At 44.5% G+C, this 16,475-nt stretch overlaps 1 protein-coding gene across 1 annotated transcript in view; it reads left to right on the top strand.

Moving 5' to 3' along the window:
* The window catches only part of LOC140481357 (BCL2/adenovirus E1B 19 kDa protein-interacting protein 3-like), a 38,448-nt gene extending 22,615 nt beyond the window's left edge, over positions 1-15,833 (top strand). Inside the window, exons 3-6 of the mRNA XM_072577419.1 lie at positions 6,616-6,700; positions 7,983-8,089; positions 10,346-10,495; positions 12,613-15,833. Coding sequence (XP_072433520.1) covers positions 6,616-6,700; positions 7,983-8,089; positions 10,346-10,495; positions 12,613-12,661 — 391 coding nt within the window. The 3' untranslated portion in view covers positions 12,662-15,833. The remainder of the gene's footprint in view (positions 1-6,615; positions 6,701-7,982; positions 8,090-10,345; positions 10,496-12,612) is intronic.
* The last annotated feature ends 642 nt before the right edge of the window (positions 15,834-16,475 follow it).

Below are 16,475 nucleotides of genomic sequence, written 5' to 3'. Positions count from 1 at the left end.
TGGCAGCATAGTGGTGTTGTCATGCTCTATTAAACCAGAAACCCAGGCAAAAACTCAAGAGATAGGGATTTGAATCCCATCACAACAGATACTAAAGTTTAAATTAAATTATTAAATCTGGAAACTAAAACTGACTTGAATGGTGACCATTGTTGGTTGTTATTAATGTCCATCTGGCTCTTTCGGGAAGGAAATATGCCAACCTGCCATTCATGGGGCAGCTTTTTCACACAGAGGGTGGCACGTGTATGGAATGAGGTGCCAGAGGAAGTGGTGGAGGCTGGTAAAATTACACCATTTAAAAGGATGGGTACATGAATAGGAAGGGTTTAGAGAAATATGGGCCACGTGCTGGGAAATGGGACAAGATTAATTTAGGATATCCGGTCAGCATGGATAAGTTGGTCTGTTTCCATGATGTACATCTCTATAACTGTACAACATCCTCGTAAATCCTTTTCAATTTAACAACATTTTTCCTACAGTGTGGAGACCAGAATTGAACGCAGTATTCCAAAAGTGGCCAAACCAATGTCCTGTATAACTGCAAATGACATCCCAACTACTATACTCAGTGCACTGACCAATACAGGCAAGCACATCAAACAATTTCTTCTCTTCATCTACCTGTGACTCCACTTTCAAGGAACTATTTTGTTCAGTCCATGAACAGTTATCAAAGTTTACGTTGTCTCAGTGGTGGTGAGCTGCCGTCTTGAATATTGCAATCCATGTGCTGTAGGTTGACCCACAATGAGATTAAGGCAGAAATTCTAGGATTTTGACCCGGTGACTGTGAAGGAATACCAACATATTTCCAAGTCAGGATGGTGAATGGTTTGGAGAGGAACTTACAGGTAGTGGTGCATTTGTCTTTCTAGATGGAAGTGGTTATGATTCTGTCTCAGATATTTGGTAAATTTCTGCACTGAATCTTGTAGATAGCCCACACTGCTGCTACTGAGTGTTGGTGGTGGAGTGAGTGGATGCTTGTGGATGTGGTGCCAAACAAGTGGACTGCTTTGTCCTAGATGGTGTCAAGCTTTTTGAGGGTGGTTAGAGCTGCAACCATCCAGGCACATAAGGAGCATTCCATCACATTCCTGACTTGTACCTTGTAGGTGGTCGATAGGCTTTGGGGAGTCAGGATGTCTACAGGATTCCTAGCCTCTGATCTGCACTTGTGGCTAGTCCAGTTCAGTTTCTAGTATACTATTACTGTGCTGTCACTTCTGCTGAGGTAATGGGTAAATATTGTCCCTCAGCTAGTAATTAAGAGACCCAACTTTATAATAAATTTGTAATTAAAATGTATATCCCTTGGAACCTATTCTCCATGGAAACAAGCTTTTGATTTCAGCATTGACCTACTTTTTGGGGGAGAAGTTCCAAATTTTTCGCTTATTTTTGTGTGAAAAACTGCTTCCTAATGTTACTCCTAAATATTGTGAGACTCTTCAATGGGGAGGGAGGTCTCACAGCTCTCTAAGACCCCATAGAACAACGGCACAAAGCAAACTGTGGATCCAATCTCCACTTTAAGGGTAAAACCTTTATTAACTCCCTCAGAAATGGCATATACTCATTACAGTGGTTTCTCCATAAGGTCCATCATTCACAAGTTCTCAGTACTCACTCTGCCAATGATATCTCCACAGTTCCTATCTTCCCATGATTGACCACGTCACTCTTCTTGTCTGCAGTGTATTGAGGATGGTGGTTTTATACCACTTTCTGAGCCTGCTCTCTGCAGAGCATTTCTGTAAGTATATGTCAGAAATGGGTATGATACCTGTATCTTGGGAAGGCAGGAAGTATATGCATGTGCGGTATTATGAATTAACTAATGTCCTGGGTGTGAGATGGTGAAATTTTAGATAAAATATCGAGAATAAAAAGTTGGCATAATGGTAGCCTTGCAACTGTTGTCAATTGTTCAGAAGAATTCCTATCTGGTTCACTAATGTCCTTAAGGGAAGGAAATCTGCCATCCTTACCTGGTCTGGCCTACATGTGACTCCTGATCCACAGCAACGTGATTGATGATAAATGCCCTGTAGGCAGAATCCTGCCACAGCCCCTAACCTGGTCCATTTGGGGAGCCTTGGCTGCCAGATATAACCAGTTGTGTCAGAGGTTCTGTTCAGTCTGAGAGCTGGCTCTGGGGGAGCTGGATCAGGGTCAAGGACTCTCCATGTGTAAATAAAGGGTGACTCGATGAGGGGATCCCGACCTCTGTGGAGTTTTTTTCAACCCATATTCTGAGAATCAATGAAAAGAAGTAAGGAGGTTCCTTCCTTGAGCTTGGCTGGTTACATTTTAACACAAAGTATAAATGCAATACATATTTTAAAAAAAAACGAGAAAAACACACAAAATGTCAAAGTTGCCTGCTCGAACAGCATCTAGCCCTAGCATTTAAATCCTCATTTTGAACACACTCCGTTTTCTAAAACAAAAAAACAGAAATTGCTGGAGAAACTCAGCAGAGTTGGGAGTGGAAGCAGGGTTAGATTAGATTACTTAGAGTGTGGAAACAGGCCCTTCGGCCCAACAAGTCTACACTGACCCGCCGAAGTGCAACCCACCCATACCCCTACATTTACCCCTTACCTGACACTACGGGCAATTTAGCATGGCCAATTCACCTGACCTGCACATCTTTGGACTGTGGGAGGAAACCGGAGCACCCGGAGGAAACCCACGCAGACACAGGGAGAATGTACAAACTCCACACAGTCAGTCGCCTGAGGCGGGAATTGAACCCAGGTCTCTGGCGCTGTGAGGCAGCAGTGCTAACCATTGTGCCACCGTGCCGCCCACAACTGGGTTAACTGGTGACTCTTCATCAGAACTGGCTCTGAATGTTTCTTCTAATCTACTTTATTGAAATCTTTTAATTAGGGTGATTTAAAATTATATATCAACTCCTACTCTTCTGAACACCAGGGAATGCGTACCAGCCTACTATGCATCCTTCCTTCTTAATTTAATCTTTTAAGCCCCAGTGAGTCCATCCTGAGATGCAGTGAATGGGACAGAAAGATCCAAAATGGTGAGTTTGGGGGCTGGGGTGGAGGAGGAAACTAATTACTATCTGAGTCAGCACTTCCCAAATGTTGGAACTGATCCTGTACGAGTGAATTAAGCAGACAATGTGTCAGATTGCTGGCTCAATAAATGCCTACAAAGTCTCAATAAAACCAGCCAAGTGATTGCTACACCATTTGACAGCATCCTCCCTTTTCACATCGAGTCCCAGCTTGTCCTGTGGCCTGACCATCTCAAAAGAGGATTAGTTTCAGGAAATTCTGCCTCGCCAGAAGAGACAGAAAACTAAAGTCGCTGATTCCATGGAATTCGCAAGTGGCTGCAGTGCACATGGCTGGTGCGGTGATGTCTTTCAGAACTATTAAAGGCACAGTCCCACTGTGACTTGAGATATTTAAGGAAAACCGTGTTGGGGAATTGACCAAAATCAGGACCCTGATTTTAACACCCTTATACCCACCTTAGCCATTAACAGCAGCATGTTCACTTCTTGAAAGGACAATTAAAAAAAAAACCTTACAGTGTGGAAGCAGGCCATTCAGTCTCCGAAGAGTATTCCACCATCACCCCTTATCCTATAACCTTGCATTTCCCACAGCTAATCCACCTAACCTGCACACGACAGGGCAATTTAGCATGGCCAGTCCACCTAATCTGCACAGAGGGAGGAAACCAGAGTGCCCAGAGGCAACTCATGCAGACACAGGGAGAACATGCAAATACCACACAGGCAACTGCCCAAGGCTGGAATTGAACCCAGGTCTCTGGCATTATGAGGCAGTAGTGCTAATCACTGAGCCACCATGCCACCCTAGTCTTGAAGAGCTATAGGCAAAGAGTCAGGAGAAGTGGGATTAATTGTCTTGTGGAATAGACCCGTGCAGACACTCCAATGATGTTGTTACGGCCCTCTCTAAAAGTAACACAAATGAGGTAAAGATGCCGTAGTTCCACCAGACCAAAGGACAGCTCTCTCATTAGAGAGAGAGAGAGAGAGAGAGAGAGAGTCAACTGGTGGTGAGTTAACTGAAGAGTCACTATGCCTTCGGCAAGGGGAGAGGTGGAGAAGATCGGGCTTTCATGGCCACCTTAGCCAGTGTGGGTTGCAAGAACTGACAGCACAAACCAGGCTATTCAATCAATTTGGCCCAAGTTACTGCTTATGCTTCACATGATCTTGTTCTTCATCTCACCCAGTCAGCATATCCTTCATTCCTCCTTCTTTATATCTTGATGTAATTTTCTCTTAAATGCCTATTCACTTCGTGCACTAGGAGTTCCAGTTGCTCACCACTCTCTTGGTAATGCAGTTGCTCTGAAATTCCAAACTGGATTTACTTACAGTAACTACTTTATACTTACGGCCATTAGTTCTGGTCTTGCAGCAAGTGGAAATATCTTATTAGCACCTGTCCGATCAAACACTTTTGAATTCTTAAAGAACTCTTGTCATGCGTTGACTTTGAAAGACATTGGTAGTTGAATGGCATATTCTGAGATGGATTTTCAAGTTTAATTAAGCTCTAATTGAAATAAGTGAGTATCTGTGATTGTCTGATTGTTACAAAAAGAGATTTTTAACTTTGCCTGCTTTCTTCAGCACATTACTCGCAACTTACAGGTCATTAATGTCCTCCAACTGTGCAGTCACTGGAATGTGGAAGTAGGAGTCACCTACTCAACCCTCATTCTTCAATTCAATTGTGGTTTCATAGAATTACAGAATTAGATTAGATTAGATTACTTACAGATTAGATTAGATTACTTACAGTGTGGAAACAGGCCCTTCGGCCCAACAAGTCCACACCGCCCCGCCGAAGCGCAACCCACCCATACCCCTACATCTACCCCTTACCTCACACTACGGGCAATTTAGCATGGCCAATTCACCTGACCTGCACATCTTTGGACTGTGGGAGGAAACCGGAGCACCCGGAGGAAACCCACGCAGACACGGGGAGAACGTGCAAACTCCACACAGTCAGTACAGCACAGAGGGAGGCCATTCAGCCCATCGCACCTGCACCAGTCTATTATCAAGTGCCAATCTCCCACATTACCCCACATCCCTGAACACTACTTCTGTCCAAGTAACCATCCAACGCCTCAACTGAACCTACCTCCATCACATTCCCAGGCAGTGAATTCCGTACTCTTTCCTGCTGAGTGAAAAAGCTTTTTCTCAGATCACCCTTATTTCACTTCCACATCACTTTCCATCTAAGCCCTCTCTCATCTCTTTTAGTTTGTGATTGGAAACAATTATGCTTCTCTCCATCATTGATCAGTTCACCTATTGTGGTTCTGTAGCCCTTCACGCCCTTAAACAATCTATTAGTTAAAAAAAAAACAAAGAACCATGGACGCTGTAAATCAGAACTTGTTGGGAAAACTCAGCAGGTCTGCCAGCATCTGTGGAGACGAGACAGAGTTAACGTTTCAGGTTCAGTTACACTTCCTCAGAACAATTTATTAGTCTCACCGTTTAAGAGCTTCTATTGTCCCAACATCCACAGCTTTATTGAGGAATGGGAGGGACGGGGAATGTCTAAACATGCATTCCTGTTTGTTCTAAGAAGTGCTTCCTGATATCTGTGCTGAATGGCCTTGCTGTAATTATATCACTTCATTCCAAACTCTGCCACCACCAGGTAAATGAGATTTTGCCTATACACCCAATCAACACCTTAAAGCATATGCATACATCACAATGAGAACACCCCTTTAATCTTCAATACTCTGGGGAATGTCGGCTGGAAATGAGATCTGTCCTGTGATACAATAACTAACAGGGCAGAGTGGGGGGTCATTTAGCTGGATGGCTGGTTTGTAGGTTCAATTCCCACACTGTCTGAGGTTACCATGAAGGACTCTGCTTTTCACCTTCTCCCCCAGCCTAAGGTGTGGTGACCCTTAGGTTTAACCACCACCTCTCTCTCTTTCTCTCTAATTAGAGAGCAAGCCTACGGTCTGGTCAGACTATGGGAACTTTACCTTTCTAATAACTTATGTAGGAACATTTTGGAGTTGGAGCAGGGGTCGGTAATCTGACCCTTCACACTGAGCCCACCATTCAATAAGTTCATGGCTGATCTGATCATTGCCTCAACTACACATTCCTGCCTATCCCTGAGAACCAGTGACTCCCTTGTCAGTCAAGAATCTATCTGCCTCTTAAATATTTCAGTGTCCTCACCTCCACCGTTCTCTCGGGAAGAAAGCGCCAAAGACTCAAGGCCCTCAGAGAGGAAAAAAATTCTCTTCAACTCCAGTTTAAATGAGAGACCCTTCATATTTAACAAGTGGGCCCTAATTGTAATCTTTGAATAAAGATATCTTTCTGCCAGGCTGTGGGGTGGGTGGGTGGGTGGTTAAAGATGAGTGGAAGGTTGTGATTATCTATTACTGTAACCAGTACACCTGGGTATCCATTTCACCAGCAAGAAGGGACCTAGTGAGGAGAGAAGGATTGACCATATTGACGGATTGTGGTGTCCTGACAGAAAGAAAAGGAAGCCTTGAATCCATCCCATGTTACAAAGTTTTGTTTAACCTGTTTTACAGCCCCCCTTTACTGATGAGCCCCCAGACATCTCATGTTCCTGCCGAGTTTGAGACTGGAAGCATCGGAGATACCAACAGTACTCAGGTATGTGAGGACTCAACAAGGAGAGGGATTTCGAGCCTTTTGTGGCTAATTAGAGTGACTCTGAAGTAATAGTGTTTCTGCTGTTTTGGAGAATGAACTTAATTGCTCCCCAGGGAAGGTCTGTATTGGCTAGAGAACGAGAAATGTCAGATCTGGTCTGGATGGGAAAATAGGAATACCCAACCAGGAAACAACCATTCTTAATGCCAGTGATGGTGTTCCTCCCCTCTGTCAGAGTTTTGTCAACAAATTCTCTGATTGTATAGAGGCATACAGCATGGAAACAGGATCTTCAGCCCAATTCATCCATGCTGACCAGGTTTCCTAAACTGAACTAGTCCCATGTGCCTACATTTGGCCCATGTCCCTCTAAACCTTCCCTATCCATGTACCTGTCTCAATTTCTTTTTCATTGTACCCTTCTCTACCAGTTCCTTTGGTAGTTCATAGGAGCTAAAAGAAACTCCAGCCAAATGGGGAAGAAGGTCTAAAATGCAACAGGGATATTATAAATGCTATCACTTTGGGATGACTTGGAAACTAGGTGAGCGGGGAAAGATATAAAAGTGACCTAAGTGAGAACTTCTTCACGCAGAGGGTGTTGTGTGTATAGAACGAGCTGTCAGAGGAAGTGGTGGAGACTGGTCCAATTGCAACATTTAAAAGGCATCTGGTTGGGTACATGAATAGGAAGGGTTTAGACGGATATGGGCCAAATGGAACTAGATTAATTTAGGATATCTGGTCAGCACGCATGAATTGGACTGAAGGTTCTATTTCTGCACTGTACAGCTCTGTGATTCTGACCAAAATAGGAATGTGTTCACTTAGATTCGAAATTATGGCAGGTACTAGCCGTAGGGGTGTGGCTCAATGGGAAGTGTTTTTTTTATCAATTTGTCCCTTTTCAAGTATTTTTTTCCCTCTGTTTGTCTTCATTCTTCCATTGTTTATGTCTTTGTTTTCTCACCTTGGTGTCCAATCCACACGCGTCCTCTTACCATGCCTTTGCTGCCCCAGATTAGTGAACCAAAAATGGCTGCCAGAGTTATCTGGGAATGAGTGGAATCTGTTGTTTATTTTTCCAAGTATTGCAGAGTATCTCCACAGCTGTTTCAATATCTTTTCTTTTTGTTTTGCATTTTCCATGTGAACTGCAAATCCGGCCATCTGGAAAATCTCAGGGTATTCCTTCCTGTGATCGTACTTTCACTGGGAATGCTGTGGATTACAACTGACCTCTTCCTAGAGTGACTAATCCTGTTGTTGCATCTTTTCACAGTCTGATGATGAGAACCAGGAGAGAAGTGGAGAGATTGAGCAATTGTTGAGGAGCAATGCGGAGTGGATCTGGTACTGGTCCAGTCGACCTGAAAATGTACCTCCAAAGTGAGTGGCAATTCTGTACACTGTTCTTATTGACTAGTGGGATGTGGGCATCACTGCCAGGGCCCGTATTTATTGCCCAGCCCTATTTGCCCTTTAGATGCTGTTGGAGAGCTGCTTTCTTGAACCACTGCAGTCTATGTGCTGTAGATAGACCCACAATATTATCTCACCCGGTGACACTGGCTTAGAGGGGAACTTGCAGATCATGGTGTTCCCATGTATCAGCTGCCCTTGTCCTTCTAGTTAGCAGTGGCTGAGCGTTTAGAAGGGGCTGTCTAAAGTATTTCTCTTCCTGTGGTGTTTTTAGATGTGGTAATCCTTGTGGTTGCGGTGCAATTGGAAGGGTCTGAAGTCCACATCTCACCCGGATAAAATGTGAAGTCCAGTTAATTGAATCTGTGAATCTCTTGGCTGGCATCTGAATAGAAATGAGGAAGAAGCTGGTGAACTGCCCTAAAAACCCTACTGGTTCACAAATGTCCTTCAATAATGCCAGTCTGCCAAGCCCTTTGATCTAGTCTTCTTGTAACTCCAGTCTCCAGGGTCTTCATATGAAATTGGAGTTGTAAAAGGTCATTTCACCTCTTGAGTCACTTCCACCATTCAGTGAGATCATGGTTGGTCTTCTAATTTAACTCCACTTTGTCCCACTACTCCCATATTCCTTAACTGAGGAGTAATCCAGAAACTCAGGCTAATAATCTGGGGCATAGGATCAAATCCTGTCGTAGCAGATGGTAAGATTTGAATTAATACATTCTGTAATTAGATGCCAGTCTTAATAATTTTTTATTAGATTCGATTCCCTACAGTGTGGAAACAGGCCCTTCGGCCCAACAAGTCCACACCGACCCTCCAAAGAGCAACCCACCCATCTCCCTCTGACTAATGCACCTAACGCTATGGACAATTTAGCATGGCCAATTCATCAAACCTGCTCATCTTTGGACTGTGGGAGGAAACCAGAGCACCTGGAGGAAACCCACGCAGACACGGGGAGAAGGTGCAATGGGGAGAAACTCCACACAGACAGTCACCCAGTAGTAACTACAAAGCTATTATTTGTGGGATGGCATGGTGGCTCAGTGTTTAGCACTGCTGCATTACAGTGCCAGGGACCTTGGTTCAATCAAAGAGAACCTTTGGGACACTGTCTTTATGGAGTTTACACTCTCCCTGTGTCTGCATGGGTTTCCTAACACAGTACAAAGATGTGCAGCTTAGATGGATTGGCCATGCTAAATTGCCCATAGTGTCCATGGGCATAATGCGTAGTTATAAGGATGGGGTGGTTTCGGTGGGACGCTCCTCAGAAGGTTGGTCTGGACTCAATGGGTTGAATGGCTACTTCCATGCTGTAGGGATTCTGTTTATTGTTGTGGAACCTCGTCTGGTTCACGAACATCCTTCAGAGAAGGAAACTGCCATTCTTACCTGGTCTGACCTACATGTAACTCCAGACCCACAACAATGTGGTTGATGCTTAATTGCCCTCTGAGCAATTAGGTATGAGTAATAAATGTTGGCCTTTCCAGCAAATCCCACATTCCATCAACACATTTCTTAAAAAATCTCCTAGTGACCACAAATTTACCCTTCTCTATCTTGAATCTGCTCAATGACTGAGTGTCCATAGAATTATGTATCAGGAAACCAGAGCAGGAGTAGACCATTTGGCCCATTCGACCTGCATCATCATTTAATTAGATCATGGCTGATCTCTTAACCTCACAGCCATTTTCCTAAATTGTTCCCATATCCTTCAAAGTCATTAAGTCATTCAGAAATCCATCAACCAATCTTGGGTAGGGAATTTGAAACTCTTTTACTGTGAGGTGGTGACCCCATTTTCCAGCCATTGGAACCAAACTCTCATCAACTTTCCTGTTACTCTCGTCTTGGATCACAGGTTGGCCGCTCAACTACATGAATCTGAAGCAAGGCAGTTCTGAAACCAATGGGCCAATTCAAATGCGAGCCCAGAATGTAAGGAGAACTTCAGTGACCCCAGTGGATAATCATTGGGTTGTGACCAAGTAAGAATCATAGGAGGATGGTTAGCCCTAGATAATGGATGTCCCTTTCATTAGCCTAAAGCAACTCACACTGCTACTCTGACAGAAATTACCTTATGCAGGACAAACTGTATGAGCACTTCATCCAAAAGATAACATTGTAGAGGCTCAGAGTAAATGCAGTTGTGCTTTGACTGGATGGAAGTGACAAATGCATCTTGTTTTTTTTTGTTGCTCTTAGGGAATTTGCGTTCAAACATCCAAAATATTGTTCAAGCTTGAGTGTACGGAAGACGGGCGTGATGAAGAAAGGAGGGATCTTCAGTTCTGAGTTTGTAGTGTTCCTCATCCCCTCTCTCCTGATCACTCACCTGCTAGTGCTGGGAGTCGGGTATGTCCATGATTAATGTTTTGCATTCGTGTTGCACATAGCGTATCCTTAAAAACCTGGTCTTTTGGCACAGTTTGTAACACCCCACCCTCTTGATGAGAAGCTCCGGGTTCAAGCTCCACCTCAGAACTTGGTTTGCAGGGAGGGGCGAGTGGGAGTATCTTAAATGCAACCGAATAATTTGATTCTCAATCAGTAAGTCCTTGGGCAGGTAATAAAAGCAGGAGAAATCCCCCATCAGTCAGAACTGTGGCAGTACAGCAGCATTTTCATGTTAAAAGACTCATTACACAGGTTCTTGTCGTGAGTAAGTGTAACCCTTGTTTGAAGACACTACCTCACACACACGCGCATACACGTTCGAGCACGCCTGTACACACTCACATGTATGCAAATGCACACACATACAAATGCACCACACAGTTGAGAGTGTAGTGCTGGAAAAGCACAGCAGGTCAGGCAATATTCGAGATGCAGAAGAATTGACGTTTCGGGCTTAAGCCCTTCGTCAGGAAGTGCAGCTCTCACTTTTTCCTAAATGGCACCATACACTCAACACACATACATACATACCTATTGTTACAGAATGCTATCATTTGATTATTTCATTACACAGTCTCAGGAATTTGAAGCCACCATTGTTAGTTTTGACTATCTGTTCCACTGAATCTATAACACAGAAACAAGTCACTCAGTCTCACTGATCAATGCGGGAATTTATTCTCCACATGAACCTCCTGCTATTCTACCTCATCCTCTCAGCATATGTTTCTATTATTTTCTCCTCCTTGTGCTTGTCTAACCTTTCCTCAAATAAGAACATCAGTCAGAAGAACAGAAGTAGGCCATTCAGCCCATCAAGTCTGCTCTGCCATTCAATGAGATCATGGTTGATCTGATTATCCTCATGTCCGCCTTCCTGCCTTTTCTTCATAATCCTTGACACTCATACCGATTAAAAATCTACCTCAACCTTGAATATACTTAAAGACCCAGCCTTGGCAGCTGTCTGTAGTAAATAATTCCACAGGTTCACCAACCTTTGAGAAGATGTTGTCCTTAGCATCCCTACAGTGTGAAAACAGGCACTTTAGCCCAACAAGTCCACATCAACCCTCTAAAGAGTATACCACCCAGACCCATTCCCCTACATTTACCCCTGATTAATGCACCTAACCTACACATCCCTGAACACTATGGGCAGTTTAGTATGGCCAGTTCAGCTAATTGGATCTTTGGATTGTGGGAGGAAACCTGGAGCACCCGGAGGAAACCCACGCAGACACGGGGAGAATGTGCAAACTCCACACAGTCAGTCACCTGAGGCGGGAATTGCACCTGCTTACCTGGTGCTGTGAGACAGCAGTGCTAACCACTGAGCCACCATCCTCTGTCTTGAACATGAAATTATTCTGAAATTATATCCTCTACCATATATCTATGCTATTCACTTCACCTATTCTTGGGTGGCCTTTTCACATGCCTACCTCTATGGGGCAAGGTCAGAAGTCACATGAAACCAGGTTATAGTCCAACAGGTCTGTTTGAAATCACAAACTTTCAGAGTGCTGCTCGTTCGACAGGTAATGATGACTTAATCTGATGAAGGGGCAGCGCTCCGAAACCTTGTGATTTCAATAAACCTGTTGGACTATAGCCTGGTGTCATGTGACTTCTGACCATGCCCATCCCAGTCCAACACTGGCACCTCCATGTCATACCACGGTGTGGGTAAAGGGGTTTTTCCTGAAATCCCTACTGAATTTATTGGTGCTGATTTGATATGTATAGTCTCCATGGTTCTCCACTGATTGCATTTGGAAACATGTTCTGGAACAGTACAAACAGGGGAATTTTCCGTTCCCATATTCTGTGATGTTACCCATGAGAAAGCCGTCTGGGCCATTTAATGTTTTGGGGTGATGGGGGTTTGAATGACCCAGGCTGTGACGTCTGCCCCAATCGGGGGATGCTTGAAGTGCCTATTAGGGGAGAAAGCCCTTTCAATGCATGGCCTCTGTTGTCGTGTAGGAAACGCAGCAGCCAATTTGTGCGGCTCGATGGCAATTGTAACCCACCTGATGCTGTTTGATTTTGCTCTGTATTTCCCACTGTAGAATATATATCGGCAAGCGATTGGCTGCATCACCAGCGAGCACCTTGTAAGTACCCTCCGAGAAGATCGGTCCGTACCTGACAAATGGCAGAGGTTTGACACCGAACTCCTCAGTCGTCCCTCGGTTCGACGGACATCTGCAGCAGGCCCCGATAAAAGTTACAGTGATTCGAAGTGTCTTCGCAGTTACTTTACACCCCATCTCGACCCACCCTGACTCCTCGTTTGAGTGTTTGCTTTGCTCCCCCACCCCACCCTGTAATTATCCTCGTTGTATACGCATTATCTCCGGCAGCACGGGTAGTTGGCTGCTGCTGTTCCTCGGCTCTCGCGGGTGCAGGTGGAATCTCTCTTACTAACACACGTCTTGCACTCGGAACCTCTGCCGCAGTCTGTGTGTGTGTAGCCCATGTGCGTGAGTGTGTAGGTGTGTGCACTCGGGTCAACGCACGGCCACACGTATGCACGTCCCTCCTGTATTCAAGTCCTGGAAAACATGTTTCCCCAGACCCTGAGTCATTTTATCTGAGGGTTTAAAAAAAAAGTCACTTGGCCTCCCTCCACATTAACACCGATGCATCTTGACAGTGATTTTGTCTGCCTGGTGTTGCCAAAAAGAAAACCCCAGCTTCACTTTGACCAGCGCTCATCAATCCAGACTTGTTGGGAAATCTGTGATGCTGTCATGGTAATGGCAACGAAAGCAAATTAATTATTATGCATTCTTTTTTTAAAAAAACCCAAAAATTGGCTGGAAACCAGTTCAAGATGGGCAGTTAGGGAAGAGCCGTGAACACAGTGTTGGTCTTGTCAGCATCCTGCAAGTGAATACAAGCAAGATGTATAAATCAGCGAGTTCAGGTTGAGCCAGTTGGATGTGAACCCTAGAAAAATGATCCTGGTACACAGTCTGAGGAGAATAGTGGAGGGGTGGGCGTCAACAGTGCTCCTGCAGACCATTGTTGCAGAAGATAGATTTTTCGCTGCATCTCCCTGTTGGAGAACGGGGGATTGACTGAGAATGGAATGGTTTGCATAACCAGTTGCTGATGCTGTGCAACTCTCTTAGCACCAAGGTGAGAGTTGATCGGCGCACAAAAGTCAGATGATATACATCCACACACTGCTGACTGATTGGTGAGTGAACCCAGAATGACCTGAACCCGAACGTGAATTAAACCTTCAGATGCTTGTCTCCATGAAGTCAATTCTTGGTTGACCTCGCTCAGCTCCTGGGCAGCTCCGATGCAGGACTGTGCTAATTTTGATACAGCTGTGAAATCTGTCACATTCTGTCATTCCATTTAGAGCTCAGTAGGGTCAGGTGCCTCCCTCCCTTACTCTGGTCAAGGCAGTACCTCGTGGGCACAGTAACAAGTGGCTGGATAGATCAGACACTGTGTTTTCAGTTTGGGACTGAAGTAACTCCCGGCTCCCACAGAAGGCACTTTCAGTAAATGAATTTAAGCAGGTGGAGCTTTCAACTCTCAGCCCACCCTTCCCCTGTTTAAGGCAGAACTCAGGGACTACATTTTCCCCTTATCCCTTCACAACAAAGGGTCTGCTGCTTTAGTGACAGTGCTTCTAGCTTAGAAAAAAGACTGCAGCTGATAGAAAAGAAATACTAATTTGGGCTCTTTCACAACGTAGGGCACCTTAAAGCTACGCTTGAAGCATTGTACTAATGTGGGAAACCGATTGCACACAGCAAGATCCCACAAGCAGTGATCAGATAACAGCCAGGATGTGCTTTGTAGTGATTTTGGTGAAGGGATTAATATTGACCAGGATGCTATACTCCCTGCTCTTCAAAATGATACCACAAAACCAAAAGCCTCTCAAATAGCACCTCTGACAGTGTGGCACTCCATTATTACGGCACTAGATCTTCCACTCAAGTCTCTGGCGTGGGTCTTGAACTCACCACCTTCTGAGTCAGGTGCGCTGTCACTGACTGACTGAACCACAGCTAAAAGGGCATCTAATCAGCAACCTTAGCCCCCTGCCTCTGTCACCACAACCCAGGGCCCAAACAGATTTCACTGGGTTTTGTGGGATGATTTCCTGCACGCCTGATATAAGGAGTCGGTTAGAACAGTTGACTGGACAGCTAGTTTGCAATGCACAATAATGCCAGTGGTGTGCATTTGAGTCCTGTGCTAACTGAGATGCCCAGCGAGAGAGCAACCGCATTGTCCTCTGGGATTATAGCAACTGCAACGATATCTGGCTGTTGCTGGGTAGTGTTTCGTGTGTTCCTACTGGCGACCAGGTAATGCCGACTCCTTAACTCCATGACAAAGATGGTCAAACTCAACAGCAAGCAGCCATTGAATTTTCAGGCCTGTAAATCTCCACACCCCATAACTATTCTGAAATGAACAATAGTCATTGAATGGACATTGAGTGCAAACCAATTTTTTTTTGCACCAGTTAAGCAAATATAATATTCTAGTGAACCTGGCATCTGAAACTGATAATGTCCATCGCAGTGAGTATTTAGATGATGATGAGGTGAGGGTTATTTTAGTTTCGAATTCTCCTAAGAATACCTTTTTAAAATGCCAGCATGACTTTTACCTCCAGTACTGTAGCCAGGAGTCACTTTTTATTTGAGGCTTTTTAATGTTGCTCTTAAATTGACGTTTTACTAAGTTTGACTCTTTTGTCTAGTGGTCCCATTGCCAGTACTGCAGTTCCTGCTTTTTGCAATATGCCCTGCTCCTTCTTCCGCGGCATTGCCATTCAGCTTCTGCCTTTGGAAGTTAAAAGGTCCAAGTTTCTCCAGTCTCTGTTTCCCAAATAGCGCAGCTCTCCCACAACCAGCAATCAGTGGAAATGCCCGCTCTTGACATTGCATCTGATTTTCACCATCTCTCTCTTTAACAAATACCTGGACCTTGCTAATTTAGGAATGAAATCAGGAAGAGCTTTGTCCACTTTAAGCGCATTAGTGACTGGACTTGGAAAAATTCCAAAGCTCTTCAGGATCAAAGATATTTGAGCAAAATAGTGGGATCTTCGTTATCTAGACTCCAATCATTTGCCAGTCTGATTACCTACCAGAAACCTCACTGGATGAGGGCGCTCCGTGATGGTATATGAGAGAGATCCCTTTTTAATAGTTAATGACTGGAATTAAGTTTTGCAATTAAAAGATCTGTAAATATGCTTCAGCTTATAACCCCCAGTGTAAAAAGTAATTAAACCTGAGTAATGAAAGACTTCTGTTGATTACTTTGTTTAGTCATTAAATTGGTTCCCATGTTTGTCATTTCTTGTGTTGAAACAGTCCCCCTCCCTCACCCATTTCATCAAACAAACTCACAGCAATATGCTTCCTTTAGTTTTGCCTTTTCTTCAGGTCCATCCTGAACCTGCCACTCTTACTCTTGTCCAAGACCGGGCAAAATTATTTCATTATAATGGGGATTACCGAGTGGCATAGAGTCTCATTCTCACTCAGCACAAAGGGTAACTGAGCAGCAGGCAATCCCGGCTAGTTTAATTTTTACCATGCCCGAGGGTGCAAACAGATGAGAAACCATAGGAATAAGGAGTGGGAACAGCCATTCAGTTCACCCCTCCCCCGAGCGTGGTTGGCCATTCAGTAAGTTCTTTGGGGATCTGATTGTCACATCGTCTCCACTTTCCCGCCTGCTCCCACTGTCTCCCAAACTTCTGGAAAGGCATGGAAGGGAATAAGCAGTCAGTATGTATCACTGCTTCAGATTGGGTTGGCTCAGTGGTGAGCACTGCTGCCTCACAGGACCTGGGTCCAATTTGACCCACAAGTGACCGTCTGTGTCATGTTTGCGTGTTCTCCCTATGTCTCTGTGGGCTTCTGCAGCAGCAGGAAGAGCA

Source organism: Chiloscyllium punctatum, chromosome 1, assembly GCF_047496795.1.
Source record: "Chiloscyllium punctatum isolate Juve2018m chromosome 1, sChiPun1.3, whole genome shotgun sequence".
NCBI classification, from domain to species: Eukaryota; Metazoa; Chordata; class Chondrichthyes; order Orectolobiformes; family Hemiscylliidae; genus Chiloscyllium; species Chiloscyllium punctatum.
The sequence above is the reverse complement of the archived record's forward strand: the minus strand, read 5'-3'. Positions and strand labels throughout refer to the sequence as shown.